We start from the raw sequence: 17,491 nt of genomic DNA on the forward strand, positions 1-17,491 counted from the left end.
CCTCTCTGCTGTCAGACCTTATCCAACGTGTCACCTCATGCAGTACTGGCTTTAGCCAGCATATAGCACCGTTTTATAATGGCAGAAAAAGAGTAAGCCCCTTAGGAAAACCAGGATACAGATTGGATTGGAAAGGGTTAAGCAAAGAATCTAGACTATAAATTTTTCATTTTCATTCCTTTTACCCTCTCTAAATCATATAAAGAATAATGGATGAATACATATAAAAGCTGAACATTTAAAGTGCTAGCTTCCCTGTTGGTTGAAGATATAGACTTAAATGACCGTATAGGATTAATTCAGACAAGAATGAAACATCAGACTGAATGCGAATTCAGAGAAGCACCATAAGAAGCAGCACATAATGCCAGCGCCCCCGCCGCAGATGGATGAGTAGAGATGACCCTGCCACATCTCGGGGTGTGTTTGTCTGATTCTTAGGCATTCTTAATAACATTTTCAAACGAGTCATGTGACATTTCTGCAAATTCATTGGGCTCTGTGCTAATAAATCTGATACTACGAGATGGACGGTCAATAAAGCCTCAATTTCGAATGTATGTAGTGTTTTTTTATATAATACATAACGCAAAAGTGCGTTGATCATTACCATACAATATATAATAGTTTCTACAGAATAATTGTAGCAAACCACTTACCAGTTTCCAAATTTCCTTCCACCAAGAATTCCAGGATGTTGTTCATGGCTCCCATGTAGAAGATGAGACGTAGTTGGGTAACACACATTGTAATAAGGCTAAGAAGTAATATGGGGCTGAAAACGCTCTTCATGAAAGAAGGAGTTGCTGCAAGGAAGAAGCACAAAACATATTTTATATTTTCACATCCTGCATATGCTCAGTATGTTATCTACTATGTGAGGACAAAGCAACATACACAAAGTTATGAACCTGAATAAGCTGGGCCATGTGTGTGTTAAAGCCGTTCTAATAAAGATTGACTTTTATCACCTAGCCTAACCACTGAGACACCCAAGGATCCCAAGAATAGGAGTCCCATACGGTCCTCTCCTCACCGTACCCCTGCAGTGAAGAGGAAATTGAATGGAGCAGCAGATGGGCATATATGCAGTGCTGCTCCATTAATTTTCATGGGGCTGACGGAAATATCTGAGTACAATGAGCATTAAATGGGAGGAAACAATGTTTTTAAAAAAAGGAGCCAATCGGTTCGGTAGGAGGTGCATGCCAAACAAGTGCGTACCTCTCTGCAAAGTTGTTGGCTAGTTATTGAAAGACGCAAAGTACTTGTTTACATCAGACAATATTTAATTAACCAGTGACTATTTTTAGGTGAGCTGTAACGAAGCCATTAGCAACTAGTAAACAAATTCTCACTAGTCACCTGGTAGGAACAACTTACTTTTGCTCTATTGAGCAACTATTCTGGTGATAGTTGTCCCATGGAGAGCCACCCTTAAAGTGCATGTCTAACTTTAACACTATGCTGTCTTGAAGTACAAGGGACCCTTCACACAGGACAGAATTAGGATGCAGGAAGCACCCAAATCCGCAGCTGTGGAATTGCACGCCAAAATCTACAGGTCTAATTGTGGATTTTGATGCAGAATTGCAGGCAGGTTTTAAGCCATTTTCAGTTATGCATCAAAACTCCCAGCTAGCCTATGGATTTTGGTGCAGAATTCATCGCCTCTTCTGTTGCGTCCTAACTTCGGCCCGTGTGAAAGGTTCACTGCTGGGATTCCTGCCGATCAGCTAATTCCCAGCACCGAAGTCAGTACGGACAGCGCAGGAAGCAGATTGCGCTGTCCATACTGCAACGCCCTGAGTAGGTATTGCAAGTGCAGCTCCCATTGAATTCAATCCCTTTAAGTAAGATCCACATACACATAAGACACCTCGGATGCCATGAATTCCAAGCCCTGTAATGCTATAAACAGATTTCCCGCTGTCAGCTTGGCTCAGGAGGATGCAATATGAGCCACAATATATACTCCCACAGGATGGCATTTAAACCAAATACAAGAAAAGTATAATCAAGCTCTATGGTAATAAAGCATGGATGGCTTTTATGTGGTACAGCAGAAGATTGTGGGCTGTAGAACAAGTGAGCTTCAGAGTAGACAAAAATATATACTGCAAAGCAAATGTCATACGGAAAGGCCATAATCAATTTAAATCTTCATACTGTGAACATAAAACTCAGGGACGGGAAATTACTATTAATTGAATTTAATAGAAAGTCAAGATCATTTCAAGCAGAAAAGTAAATATCCAACCACAGGTATTAAATGTGGAAGAAACGTTAGGGTAAGAAATATTGCCCTTATAGGTTCCATCACTTCAGATAAAGCAAATAAATCTTGTTATTTTGTATAGCGCCAACTTATTGCTCAGCGCTTTCATGTAATTTATTTATTACCCCCCCACCAAGCTGGGTAATCATTTTACCGACCTCGGAGGGATGGAAGATTGAGTCAACCTTGAACCGGCTACCTGAACCAAGCTGGGATTGAACCCGCAAACCCTCAGGTCATGAGCGAGAGCTTGGCACTGCATTTCTCCTGCCTTAACACTCTGCACAGAAAATGTATATTGCACTAGAACAGTGTTTCCAAACTCCAGTTCTCAAGACCCACTCAAGACATCATGTTTTCAGGATTTCTATAGTATTGCACATGTGATGTAATTATTGTTAGACATTCCTACCGGTGTTCTTCCTATAGGATATTCCAAAACATGACCTATTGGGGAGTCTTAAAGACTGGATTGGGACACACTGCTCTAGACAGATGGTTTTCAATCTTGTGTGTAATGCTTCAAACTGGATACTCATTTTACCGACCTTGGAAGGGTGGAAGGATGAGTCAACCTGGAACCGACTACCTGAACCAAGCGGGGATTGAACCCGCAACCTTCAGGTCGTGAGCGAGAGCTTAGGACTGCATTTCTCCTGCCTTAACGTGGAAAATGTTTATTGCACTAGACCAGTGTTTCCAAACTCCAGTTCTTGAGACCCAATCAAGACTTCATGTTTTTAGGATTTCTGTAGTATTGCACATAAGATGTAATTATTGTCAGACATTCCTACCGGTGTTTTTCCTATAGGATATCCTGAAAACATGACCTGTTTGGGAGTCTTAAAGACAGAAGTTGGGAAACACTGCTTTAGACAGATGCTTTTCACTATTGTGTGCAATGCTTAATTTTTAGTTTGGCTGGGAAAAGCAGATTGACTATATATATTTAGAGTAACAAGCCTAAACTGAACTGTTGAATGGAACCTATTTGTGTACTGTTGAATAGAATGGATTATTTACAATAAACGTCTCTTTAGTTGGTCCTTGAGTAACTGGTATGTACCTGCATTGTCAGCTTGGCATTTGACCTCCAGATCGACTGTAGACAGGCACAGCTTATTCCCTTCCTGTAATGATGACAGCTCTTTGGGATTTTTCATGGAACCTCCTACACTCAGTCGTCGCCCCACAGTCGTCACTTGCTTGTAGAACTGCTTTCCTGTGATCTTGTGATCAAACCCCAACCAGCTGAACTTTATCTTCACACTGTGGAACAACATTAGCATGACTCAAACTGGTGTCAGAATTGGTAGTAATTTGGCAGTAATGTGTGATGCCCTTACGTGTAGTCCATGTCCTCTGGTCCGGGGAATGGCTCTAGAGGCCAGTTGAAGAAGCAGTTGAAGAAGACAAGTCCAGCACAAGCAGCCCAGACAATGAGGATAGTGATAAAACTCACACCAAGGTCATAAATAACCTGTAGATTGAAGCAGATATGTGATTAGTTCTGGAGCAAATTTGCGCAAAATTTTGAAAATGCCAACACTTGCATTTCTGAAAACAAGATGCAATGTCTTCCTTCAGCTTTGCTATCAAATATTGAGGCTTCGTCTGGGACCTATGTACTACTAGAAACCAAATATCTTTGGGTTTTATTTCTGGCAGTGTGAAAAACATGTCGTGAAGAGAGCATGGCATGCTCAAAGTCTACAATTTGCTATGTCATATGTTTACTAATGCTTGATGTCAAGGACTTGAAGTGCGTCCACAGATGAGGAATGTGGAATACATGAGTATGTTCTGTCCTTTTTGCTCTGATGAGGCTATGTACAACACTGGCTTAACTATCACAAAATGTGGGAATGGAACAATAATGATCTAGCATAAGAAAGCCTACAGGCTCTTTCTTGCACCCCACTTTGACCCTTTTGTGTGACCATTGGTGGATGATTTTGGTGTCATTAGATTTGTGACATCCTCACCACCGCCGTAAAATCATAGAGTTTGATACATTGAGTAACCAATCACACAAGGTCAAAGTTACTATGTTAAGTCTAGCGGCGCTGTTGTGCTTTAGCCAACAGCGCCGCTGGGGCGAGTCAGGGTTCCTTCACACTGGCGAGGGCGATATCGGGCCGTGAATCACGACCCAATATAACTCCCCACAATCCATGTGAAAACCCCTGGAGGCAAGGCGTTTTCACATTGAAATAACCTGGAGGGGCGAAGACTCCATGTGCGGCCCTACAAAACTGCAGCAAAACCAACTGTACTTGTGGTTATTGCATGATTTTTGCAGTTTTTTTCGAGTATAGTGGGAAAGATGCTCCATGCTGCTCTCCATTGTAATTATTTGGGGTAATATAGGGTCATCTTGTTACAATCTTCCCAAATATTTATTCTATGGGAGTTCCCCAAAACATGATTTGTTTGGGTCCTGCTAAAGTTGAGAAAAACTAGTCTAGTATATAAACACTATAGAATTCTCAGTCACTAAATAAATAATTTTACAAGCTTCAGACAGCACAAATCATTGTAAGGCTGGGTTCACACAGGGTGGATTCTCCACAAAAATTCAGTGCGGAGCTTCACTGCAGCATATCCGCCTGCGTCCACTAATCCCTGGGTTAGCCAGCCATGTGGATGAGATTTGTCAAAAATCTAGTCCACATGGGATGGTCAAACCATTGTGGCAAAGCTGGCATCAGACGGATTTCCTGGCTGCAGCATGTCTATTTTTTGTTTTTTCCGTTGCGGACATGGCTCCTCTATATGGGAGCGCCAGACACAACGGAAAAGCATGCGGCTAAGCCATTTCAAAACCTGCAGGTTTGGAAGCTGCGCTCTCCCAGGGAAAATTTTGCGGTTTTTCGTTGCGGCAAAACCGCGAGATTTCTGTCGGGATTCCAACCTGTGTGAACCCAGCCTTAGGTATCCTAACATGTTGTAGACATGCTGCAGATTTTCCGCAGCAGTATTGACCGTGGAAAATCCACATTATTTTACGGTACAAGCAATGTCAATGGAATTTAAGGAAATCTCATCCAGATGCTGCAGAAAACTTCCTCAGCGTGTATTGATCTGCATGTCAGATTTTAAATCTGAAGAATTTCGCCTCTTCATATGAGGGGGTCAAAAATGCAGCGAATCAGCATCAAAATCCACAGCAAATTCCGCACTATTTTGGTGCACATTTTGGCACTGCGGATTTTCCAATCTGATCCAAAACCTGTAAGCACACGCCAAGGACTCACCTTGATGAAGGGGAAGGTAACTGCAGAGGAAGCATAAGAGCCGATCATCAGTGCAATAAAAGTTGAGCGCAGGTCACCAAACATATTGGGCAGCTGTAAAAAGAAAGCTAGACAGTTAAAGCGTCCATCTGTAGGAAGGAGCACTTTCATAAACTCACAAGACGCAGCGGGGCACAATGGCTTCACAAAGTCATAATATAAAATTATTACATTTTAGCTGCCCTGAAAACAGGTTTTGAGCCAAAAAGGAAATGAAAAGATATTATCTGCTTCTTTTTGACAGACGAATGAGTATACGGTACAGTCTCCATGACAGAAGTTTATCATGTGGGTATTGTTCTGCCGTGTTCTGCACAGCAAGATCCAATAATGGTCTAATAATATGCACCGCTGCTATTTCCTGACAATGCAGCAAGACTTTTTTCGGACTTGCTTTCGGCAGGATTTGTGTCTTGATACAAAGAGTAAGCCGTCCAGTGATACAACATTAATAATGCACAGTACGGCGTAATCACTGTGGCCATTCTGCAATCGAAGACCCGCAGCAATTATGCAGTAAATATGCAGTGGCCAAGTCCGCGCCTAGATGATGCAGAATTGGCTGCAGATTTACTTGCAGAAAGGCTGCAGATTTTAACCCTTGTAATCTTCGCCACTGTGAATGCTACAGAATTTCCACTGCAAAATCCATTGCAGAAATTCCACAGCATTTACGCTATACGTGAAGATACGCTAAGGGCGCTTTCACAAGGCCGGATGTCTCTGCATTAGGCACCGCCGCACTCCAATGTATCAGTCACTTAAATCTGCAACAAAACCTGCAGATCTACATGCGGATTTTGGTGCAAAATTTTCAGCAAGTTGTGGTAGGTAACGCGGTAACTTCTGCCCGTGTGAAGGCACCCAAACACAACCATAATTTGTAGTCATTTGTCATTTTTTCTGCTTTCATCATTAAAGGGAGCCAATGGTAGTTAATGTAGTAGTATACACATCTATACATATTCATGGCTACCCTAAAAAGTTTACACTAACTTCCATTTAAACTACAAAATACCGTATATATGAGATGTGACTTCTGTCTAACAGGTTCTTCTTTCAAGAGGTACTGCCACCCACTGGCGGTTGCACCCGGGCCCAGGAGCCTTAGGGGGCCCACAAGGCCTCTTTTCTCCATATAGGGAGCCCAGTGCTATGAATAAAGCACTATAGTTGGGGGTCCTGTTACAGGTTTTGCATTGGGGCCCAGAAGCTTCAAGTTACACCTCTGTGTTAAGAGAAGTTGGGGGCCCCAAGATAAACTTTTGCACCTGGACCCATGAGCCTTTAGCTATATGCCCCTGCTGCCACCGTAAGGACTTAGGGCATATTTATAGGTTAAAGCTATGATCAAAAAGGTGGGGTGTTCACCCAGACCAGGCTCATGTTCCCTATTTTTGTTCCCTATTCGAGAGTGAACTCACTCACTATGTATATGCAGCAATTTCTGGTCCAGTTCAAACAAGTTACATGGCTGTTAGACTTTCGAGATCAAACCTGTTTGACATGTGAAGCAAATGCCTCATGAGACATCCATGTCCTGCAGCTAGGGTACTTATTAATATGGAAGATTAATGGGATCTAGAAACCCTATAATTACTAGACCCCACTGACAGGTCGCAAATACGAACTTGGTATTAACCTTTACTCTATGTAGTGAAGAGTTTTTGAGAGATTCTTTGGCTTACACCTTCTTGACTCTATGGATGTGAAGTGGGGCTGCACTCTGTACATTCCGAGCACAATCAATAATGTACTGCAGTGATCTTATATAAGCTCCACACGTACAGTTGTTATGTTCTTGTATATATACCCCACTATACTGAATATTCTAGACTGGATGGTCAAAGCAAGCCAAAAGCATTCACTACGTAATTGGTATTTGCTCCATTGTGTGCATGCGGGAGCCTCTGTGCCCAGACACCTGCAATGCTTACCTGCCCCATAGGCAAAGGCTGGGTGAGACGCTACATAAACTGAAGGGAGTTTGTAATTTGCTCTTCCCATCCCTAATCCCCGGATCTAGTTCTGTTTCACCTGCTTTACATAAAGCTCTAGAGGAATTCCTCCATTGTCAGTGTATATAGACAGCTGTGAGCGACTCACTGACCTAACAAACTGCACCTGCTCTTGTCAAACATGGATCAAGGGAGGAGCAGCAGTGTGGCGGTAGAATAGTATCCACAGGTGGGTAATATAAACTATAGCATAATGTTTACAACCTCAGGGCTCCATTAGCGTTTTTTGGTCGGCCGTGTCACGTCCACAGTGTGACTAAAAATCGTGTGAACGGGCGCACAAATTTGCCGTTTGTGTGCCCGTTCAGACGGCCCGGGTCCGGCGCATATACACTGAGCCCGCAATGCCGTCGGACAGGGGAAGATAGCTCTGCTAAACTGCATCTCCCTTTCTGCCCCTTGTTGGCTGCCAGCAACAGAAGCGGGTAGCAGCTTAGCAACTAGCTCCCACCCAGTCCCGCTTCCTCCCATTGCAAACAGCTGGCAAGGGGCGAAGAGGAGGAGCGAAGGGGATGGGAGTTTAGCAGTCCTGCTGCTAAAGTCTCTCACACCTCTCTTCTCTGGGCAGCTACCATAGGCTCCTATAGGAGTCTATGGGAGCCGCCACTGTATTTCGGCCAGTAGATAGTTCCTGAACTATCCTTCTTGGCTGCCATAAAAGCGCCTGGCAGTAATGTGCTCCGTATGCACTATTTTGGCCGGCCGGGCGCTTTTACGTCACGGAAATACGCCCATCTGAACTAATGCATTGGATACCAAGGGTTTTATTTCGAGGGTTGAATTCCGCAACATAAATCCGCAGCATAAATAGACGTGTTGCGGATTTCGATTCCACAGCGTTTCTGAAAAAAGTTTTGCGAAAAATTTCCGCACCATGTGTAGGTGGTTTCCGAAATCTTCTCCACACGCAATGTAAACACTGCGAAATTTTTGCAGCAATTCCGCCCGCAGAAATTTTGCAGCGTTTATTGCTGGTGTGTAGGAGGTTGTTTCACACGCAGCGTTTATTGGGGAAGCACTGGAGCTTTGTATGTAGCTTTTTGAGCCAAAGCCAGAAGTAGATCCGGCGGGAAGGAGAAGTCTTTCTTTTAGATTTCCCATTCCTTTTGAATCCATTCCAGCATTTGGTGCAAAAAATTGGGTGTAACGGCGTGCTACAGTGCCAAGAAATATGTCAACATTGAATTTATGAATGTCAAACTCAAAATTCATATAGTCAATGTTGGCAAATCTCTTGGCACTGCGAGAATGCTGTTACACCCTTTTGGTTTCCACAACAAGCCATGTGAATGTACACCTGCACACATTTATTTCAGCTTGTTTTGGATTTGCAGTCTCAGGGCCAACATCACAAAGGCGAATTTGCGCACACTAAATTTGCGTGCACAATATGCAGAGAATAGAACTCATTGATTTTAATGGGGTCATGTGCACATTTTTCCTGCGCACTTCAGTCATGCAAAAAAAACCCCACAGCATGCTCTATTTTTTTGCGCATTTGCGTTCCGAAAGTCCCTTTTTAAGTCAATGGGGATTTGTTAATTGTGCAGGAAAAAGGACACATCTGGAACTCATTAGACTTAATAGTGCACAAATATACAAGCCTTGCGTGGAAAAACTACAGTAAAATACACAGATCCACACTCAAAAAAACTGTTGTTTCTGCAAAAATACTGTGCTCGTGCGCATGCAAATACGCATACGCCTGTGTAACGCCGGCCTAACCTTGCTTCTTTTTCTCAATAAACTTTTTTTTTCTTCCACAAACAAACCCGTTGTGTGTTACAGTAACCTGACGTGTGTACTGGAATGCCATAGTGAGTCTATTGTGATGCCACCTACACTGACAGACTGGCAGCAGGATTACTATGGTATTAGACTATGACTGGGAAATCTTTAATCATCTCTTTCAGGGACAGCCTCAGTTTAAGGCCACTTTCACATGGCAGTATTCCAGTCAGTATTGGTAAGCCAAAACCAGAAATGGAACCTACACAGTCTATCTATCTATCTCTCGTTATGTATGGTATCTATCTATCTATCTATCTATCTATCTATCTATCTATCTATCTATCTATCTATCTATCTATCTATCTATCTATCTATCTATCTATCTCATATCTAACTATCTATTTCATATCTATCTATCTATCTCATATCTATTTATCTATCTATCTATCTCATATCTATCTATCTATTTCATATCTATCTATCTATCCTACATCTATCTATCTCATATCTATCCTACATCTATCTATCTGTCTCATATCTATCTATCACATATCTAACTATCTATCCTACATCTATCTATCTGTCTCATATCTATCTAACTATCTATTTCATATCTAACTATCTCATATCTATCTATCTCTCTCATATCTATCTATCTATCTATCTCATATCTATCTATCTATCCTACATCTATCTATCTCATATCTATCTATCTCATATCTATCTATCTATCTATCTATCTATCTATCTATCCTACATCTATCTATCAGTCTCATATCTATCTAACTATTTCATATCTAACTATCTATTTCATATCTATCTATCTATCTATCTATCTATCTATCCTACATCTATCTATCTGTCTCATATCTATCTAACTATTTCATATCTAACTATCTATTTCATATCTATCTGTCTATCCTACATCTATTTATCTAACTATCTATTTCATATCTAACTATCTCATATCTATCTATCTCTCTCATATCTATCTATCTATCTCATATCTATCTATCTATCTATCTATCTATCTATCTATCTATCAACGGCCTCTTTCAGACAAGTGTTTATCCGCGATAAAACGCCGGCCGAAAATTGCGACCATCTGTAGCATTGGATTCCAATGCATTTGTTAAGATGGGCAATTTTCCGGCACGTAAAATCAACACATACAGTATTTTTTATGCACGACTGGAAAAGATAGGACTTGTCGAATATAGGAATATGCCGGCCGTTCCCATAGACTCCTATCAGAGCCGTCAGAAAAGGGAAAGGAGTGGTAGTTTAGCCCCTCTCGCCCCCCCCCCCCCCTTGCCGGCAGCAACTATAGGCTAGAGAGGGAGGGGGAGAGAGTTTTGCATGACTAGCCTTGCTAAGCTCCCACCCACCCCCTTGCCGGCAAGGGGTGGAGAAGGTGAGGGAAAGGGGAGGGAGTTTAACTCTCTCCCCCAAGCTGACAGTATTCCGGACTGCGTTGTATATACGCCTCAGCCCCGCCATCTGAATGGGTGAGAAAAGGGTGAAATGCAGCCACGACTTGGTCTCATTCATGCAATTTCATGCTAATTGCAACGCCCATGTGAAAGAGGCCTACCTCATATCTGTCTGTCTGTCTATCTCTCCCACATTCAGACTCTACAGTTGCTGTAGGACCAGAGCACAGTTGAGGTTGCCTATAGCCATCTTCTCCATGGGAAGGGCTTTACATGTGATCATTGAGATACTGGCACATCAGTTCCTTTTGCTTGCCGGATGTGCATTGCCCTTTGCCACAGAGGCGTAACTAGAATCTGTAACAGAGCCCTCCACCATGTGCCATTTATAATACCAATGCCTTCCTATGTAATAAAAAAACCTTTGGGCTCCCCAAGGCTCCAGGTCCCACGAGCGACTGCTATCTCTGCACTCCACTATAGCTATACCCCTTCTTTGTCTTTCATCAGTTTGTGGGTGAATGTGATGTGTGTACCCAAGACAGTATATAATATCATACTTTACGACCCTCCCTGCTTGGCAGCAGGTTCTATACCTTGGAACTATAGTCTCACCTTAGAGCTTATCTGGTCAGCTCATTCACCACCTATGCCGTGTGGAGAACACAGGTGAAGGCGGCTGACAAAGCAGGATAGTGTTCTGTGTGCCAGTCATTGATCTGCTATCTAAGGAAGTTCAGTTCTAGGATAGTTCATTCCAGGTTTGGGTTTGTGCTCACAGTTAGAGGAAAGGACTGCCAGTCTCCTGTGCTCTCTTCACAATCTTCTTTCTAAAAACAGCCTGAAGTTATTGGCCTTGTGCTGTGTTATTCGTTCCTTTCCCTTTTGACAGGGAGACACTTATCAGCTCACCCTGACCTGTCTCTGGTAACAAATCCCCCTCTAAATGGGCACATTCCCTGAGTCATTCCTAAATCTCCTTTGTAATAATAAAAAAGCACATTCTGTCTGACCTCCTAAAACTGAGAACATCAAGTCCGTCCCTCCTCCCCACCACCAAAAGGCAGTAAAACAGTACCCGCTCCCCACAACAATGATCCATACAAGTTGGACCACATTCAGCTCTTAACAATGATTGCAGCCTTCATAATACGGCCTGTGGAAAAGCCATTGCTTTTGTAGAGTAGAAATTAGAGTCGTTGCCACATAAGATGATACTTTCTGCGACCTTTCTAACTTTAAATTAAAGCGACTCTCTAATTTAGGAGAACAATTCTGTACTGGGACTGGGCGTGTACTACTTGCAGTTGTTCTTCTTTGCTGCTCTTCCAATCCACCAGTTCCGGACCCCGTTTTCGGTTGTCCTAGATGGTTGCAGCAATTTTTGGATTGGCCAGGCCTGATCATATGAGTAGCTCTGGCCAATCAGAGAGCAGATATAGTGCTCTAGTAGACTAACACTATGGGGATTAGATAGTCTGAAGACTGCTTTGGCCAACTAGGACAGCTGAAAATGGGACCTGGACCTGGCAGATTGGAGGGAGGGCAGGGAAGAACAACTGCAGGTGATATACCTACTCCCCTATCCCATACCATGACAGAATTGTATCCCGAAATTGGAGGGTCGATTTAAATTGATCAAAATGAGTGTCTATCCACAAGATCCTCATGTAGCAGAACTTATGCATAGAATCATAGATTTGTAGAGTTGGAAGGGGCCTCCAGGGTTGCCTGGTCCAACTCTCTGCTCAGTTCAGAATTCACCAATGTCCCATTTAGACGGGACAAGAGTCGTCTTAATGACTACATGAGCGTTATTGTCAGCGCTAAGGTCATCAGCGCTCATGCAGAGCGTCTGGACAGGCAGAGAACATCGCTGGATCGCCTGCTCCCCGCTGCCTTCTTAACAGTTCCTTCAAGCCTTCTATGTTATATGACAACTACAGAGGTAGCAACAATAATGCATATCTTACTAGTAATCTTCGGTAATAGTGTAGTGTGCCTACGCTATTTGGCTACTGTACTAGGCATTAAAAAGTGAATGGCAACGCCCTTGCTAAGTCAACAACATAGAGATCAAGGCACACCTAGTATATTTGCACATAAGGTAACTAGGCCGGTAAGACAGAACTTCGTCATCACACTGGAATTAGAAAAGGTGCCAAAAAAAGAGCGCCTCCTTCAAAAGGAAAAGTCTTTTGAAGGAAACTTTAATTTGGCTAATGTCCCAAATCATGTTTCAAGACTGTTTAATGGGTTGGACACGGACTTACAGGGTAGCTACCTATAGGTGACATCTGACAGTCTTTTTCTTTCTGGAGGAGAGCTAATTTGCATACCTTTTACCAGGAACCATCACTTGTAAGATACCCTATGGTAGCTGGTGACTCCGTAATTGAAAACAGTATCCTCTACAATTTTGCTGTGGAGTTGCCACAGAAAAATTTTGCCCCGAGTAGCATTACACCTGTGTTGTGGTTTTCCACAATGGCTTCTTAGGCCTCATGTGGTGCAGAGTGTTAAGGCAGCAGAATGCAGTCCTAAGCTCTCCTTCGCGACTTGAAGGTTGGTTCAGGTAGCCAGCTCAAGGTTGGCTCCTGGCCTTCCATCCTTCCAAGGTTGGTAAAATGAGTACCCAGCTTGCTGGGGGGTAATAAACAAAATTACCTGAAAGTGCTGTGGAATAAGTTGTCGATATACAAATAACAAGTCCCTTCCCTTCTTAGTTGATAGTAACTTATCTTTGGGGCTACCCAAGGGCTATCTAGAAAGGTCTTGTCTAAGCGTCACCAATCGTGCTGCCATGCAACACTTCAAAATACATAGACAGGTTTCAACTTCGGTGACTTAATGTGCATTTGAACAAGCAATTTTTACGTATGAGTTGTGTGCGTTGTGAACACAGAGAACTCCCATGGGAATAGAACCCATTATTTTCAATGGGTTCAAAGATGCTGCAAGAGAAAACAATTGCAGCATGTCCCTTTTATGGGTCATATTGCCCATTATTTTCAACGGCCCTGCATGCGAATGAGATTTTACTATTAAAACAACATGGAATTTTCTTGTGTGTGAAAATTGCAGGTTGCAGCAATATGATGCGTTTTTCTTGGTAAAGCATCACAATCGCAAAGGAATCACAGGTTCTCGGAGTGATACCGCACTCACCCATGTAAATCTACTTTCAGTAGCCATTACCCAGCAGACTGTAAGTAAAGCTTGTTGACCCGGGTTTGAATACTAGATGTAGTGATATGAACACTGTACATTATGGTTCTCCATCTATAGATTAGGATTCCTGTGTTGGAAGTCACGATTAATGAATCCATAGCATTTCAGATTTGCTAAAATCTCTTTTTTTACTTGCATTTTAGCTTGGTTTTTCTACTTATATGCCTACAACTGTCTGAACCAGGCAGTAATAATGCAGTTAAAGTGGCGGGTTCAGACAGCATATAACCAGAACATACTATGACTAACACATGACCTGTAGCGGGTTTCCTGTACTGTAAGGTATAACTACAACATAGATAGCGAACACTTATGTTTGTTCCGTTACCTAAAATTTCAGGTAAAATGTTAGTTCTTGGGTACTGGTTCTCATGGAAGAGATCCACGTGGTGCATGATATGGAGGCTTAAAGGGGTTTTCCATGCAAAAACTATTGATGACCCATGCTCAGGATAGGTTATGAAGAGTTTAATCGCTAGGGACTCACCGTATGGGATCCCCGGCGATGACGTGATCACCCTGCTTGCTGTCATTGCAACGGGCTGGCCATGCATCATAGTAGACGGCACCAGAAGTTGCCTAGCTGACTTCATTTCCATTGGCCAACCCGGTGTCAGAGGTGGAAGTGCCAGAAGTGTAATAGCCACTTCAGCTCCCATTGATTTCAATGGAAGTGAAGCCAACTAGGCCACTTCTGGTGAGTCTATTATCCGAAACTAGCATTAAAAAAATTGTAAATGTGCCCTATAGTTTATGTAGAGAATACTTGCTCATCAGCAGCATATCTTACCGTGTAAACAGAGAGATGTGATAACTGACTAATGCAATCTATATGGGGTTAAAGGTTATAGTAACGATGATTCGTCCCTATACTAGTAATGCTCTGTTCGTGTAAAACCACCTTAATGAGCTTGACATGGTATAGTGTCAGTTGGCACACATTAATGGGCAGCATATCTGTCCAAGTATAACCACCTTCCATGGGGTGCGAATTAGCTCTCCTCCACAAAAAAAAAAAGTTGCAGGAAGTTATGATTAAGATAATGCTTTTCGGTGCTGCCTGCCTATAGATTGAATGCCTGGAGAGACCCTACTTATCGGCAGAGGTCAGCGCTATGGGAGTGACCCTGAGTCACTTATCACGTTCTCTTCTTTCAACTGAAACAGTCAATGTAACCGTCAATTACTGCTGTGAGGTCTGAAAATGAGATATGGTAATGAACATTTCTATGTCAAGATAATATACTGTAAGGCTGGGTTCACACCGGGTGGATTTGCCGCGCGGAATTTCACCGCGGCAACTCCGCCCACGGCCGCTAATCTCGGGATTAGCCAGCCATGTGGACGAGTTTTCTCAGAAATCTCGTCCACACGGGACGGCCAATCCGCTGCGGTAAGTCCGTCTGGAACCGCGGCTGAATATTCAGAATATGCAGCATGTCCATTCTTTTTTTCATTCCGCTGCGGCCGCGCTCTCCTCTATGGGAGCGCCGGCCGCAGTGAAAGAGCGAGCGGCCGGGCCGCTTTAAAGCCGCCGCGGCTTTTTCCGCGGCGGTTCTCCCGGCGGAGATCTCGTGGTTTTTGCTGTGGCCAAACGGCGAGATTTCCGACAGGAATACGCCCCGTGTGAACCCAAGCTTAGAGTAATCTTACACAGGCGATCGCGATATCGCTGCAAAATCGCAATTTTGTTCATGAGATGTCTGAGTGTCAGCAATGCTTTTTCTTGCCAAAACAATGCTGGCGCTTGCAATGTTATGTCGGGAGAAAGACAATAGGAGTGTCTAATGTTAAAAACGCATCGCGCGAAAATCACAAGTTTGTGCGTTGCGAGGCGATAAAAAGGAGGCTCCGTAGGGAAACATGGGAGATTTTAAAAAAGCGAAACACAGAAAGTTAGGACATGCTGCGTTTTTTATTTCACTTCACAGCGCATGGGTGAAAACATCGCAAATGGGAATGAAACCATTGATTTCCTAATTTAGTGTTTTCACTTACTCTTGCATTGCGCGACAATCACACGATGTTATCGCCCGACCTAATTGTGCTTTTAAAAAGAACAATTTAACATTCGCAGATCAATCGTTCCCTCAATCATTCACATTCAATGTATGAGTGAGAGTGACTGAGCGATCTGTATTTAAACCATATGATTAGCATACGAGCCAACGATGAGTTTCATGCTTGCATGAAATCAACGATAAGCGAATGAATTATCAGTCATTGTTCGATCGTTGGCTGCATTTACACTGAATGATCTGTTCAAAATTTTTTTTGATCGATACGTTCGGTGTAACCCAGCCTTATGGCATATACCAGGCTCTTAGTACTATTTCACAACTACTAGTCTGTATCTACCGGTAGGCACTAGATCCCAATAACTAGGTACAACTTTACAGTCTAAACAGACTATATTTTAACATGTCAAAGATAAACTGTATCTAACTGTACATAAACACAGAAGTGATATATTTCTCCAGTTTCTAAAGGCCCTTTTAAACACAATGATTTTCGCTCAAAAATCGCTCAAAGCCATCTTTTGAGAGATAATCGTTGTGTCTGACTGCACTGACATCGTGCCGTTTTCGTTAAGCCGTCACTGATCGCTGATCTTTCAGCATGCTGAAAGATAAGCGATCAGTTATCAGGGATTCACAGTGGGTTACAATTGATACTATTGTTTCAGCTGTATCCCGCGCCCTGACGACAGATGGGGTATGAAGAACAGAGAGGTCCAGCTGTGTTCTCCATACCCCGCTCGGAGCGCTCGGCTGTATAACAGCCGGGCGCTCCGAGCAGAGAACAGCTGGATGCAGAAGACAAGCGGGGACACCCTGCTTGTCTTCTAAATCCTCCGCTCGGAGCACTTGGCGGTATAACAGCCGGGCGCTCTGAGCAGAGAACAGCTGGATGCAGAAGACAAGCGGCCCCGCTTGGCTTCTGCATCCTCCGCTCGGAGCGCAAGGTGATCGCTCAACATTTGAGCGATCACCTTGCGCTGTAGAAAGCACACAACGATTATCACTCAAAAATCGCTCAAAAGATAATTGAGCGATAATCGTTGTGTCTAAACTAGCCTTTAGACCATTGATATCACTGCGACATTCATCTCATGGCCTGTCCAGTACAGCTTATTGCTGCTGTCACCACGTTTAGTTGGCAATGGCCTTTTGACATTATTGTAATAATAGAGTAGGCAATTGTTAAGTGCCAATGCATGCAGTAAACGAATGATGAGCAATAAATCGTTAGACTATTATATGGACCTGAAAATAATTTTCCATCTGTCGCTTCATGGTTTGGTATAAACAGGCGCTGTACGATTCACCGAACAGAAAGCCATGGCAGAAGAGCTGACTAGAGGAGTGCTTATGTTTCAATGAATGATCGAGACTACCCAATTATTGTTCAGTGTAAATGCATGACTAGCGAATGATATACGATCGCTATGTCCCTGCTGGTTGCATGCGCCTTCCAATATATCTGGCCTTTAGTTTCTTGTCC

The 17,491-nt window shown here is 43.0% G+C and overlaps 1 protein-coding gene across 1 annotated transcript in view; it reads right to left on the reverse strand.

The window, feature by feature from the left end:
- The window catches only part of SLC43A2 (solute carrier family 43 member 2), a 73,008-nt gene that overhangs the window by 14,139 nt on the left and 41,378 nt on the right, over positions 1 to 17,491 (reverse strand). Inside the window, exons 6-9 of the mRNA XM_066599669.1 lie at positions 5,536 to 5,628; positions 3,625 to 3,758; positions 3,345 to 3,547; positions 660 to 806 (exon numbers count right to left, since the gene is read on the reverse strand). Coding sequence (XP_066455766.1) covers positions 660 to 806; positions 3,345 to 3,547; positions 3,625 to 3,758; positions 5,536 to 5,628 — 577 coding nt within the window. The remainder of the gene's footprint in view (positions 1 to 659; positions 807 to 3,344; positions 3,548 to 3,624; positions 3,759 to 5,535; positions 5,629 to 17,491) is intronic.

Source organism: Eleutherodactylus coqui, chromosome 4, assembly GCF_035609145.1.
Source record: "Eleutherodactylus coqui strain aEleCoq1 chromosome 4, aEleCoq1.hap1, whole genome shotgun sequence".
In the NCBI taxonomy this organism is placed as follows: domain Eukaryota; kingdom Metazoa; phylum Chordata; class Amphibia; order Anura; family Eleutherodactylidae; genus Eleutherodactylus; species Eleutherodactylus coqui.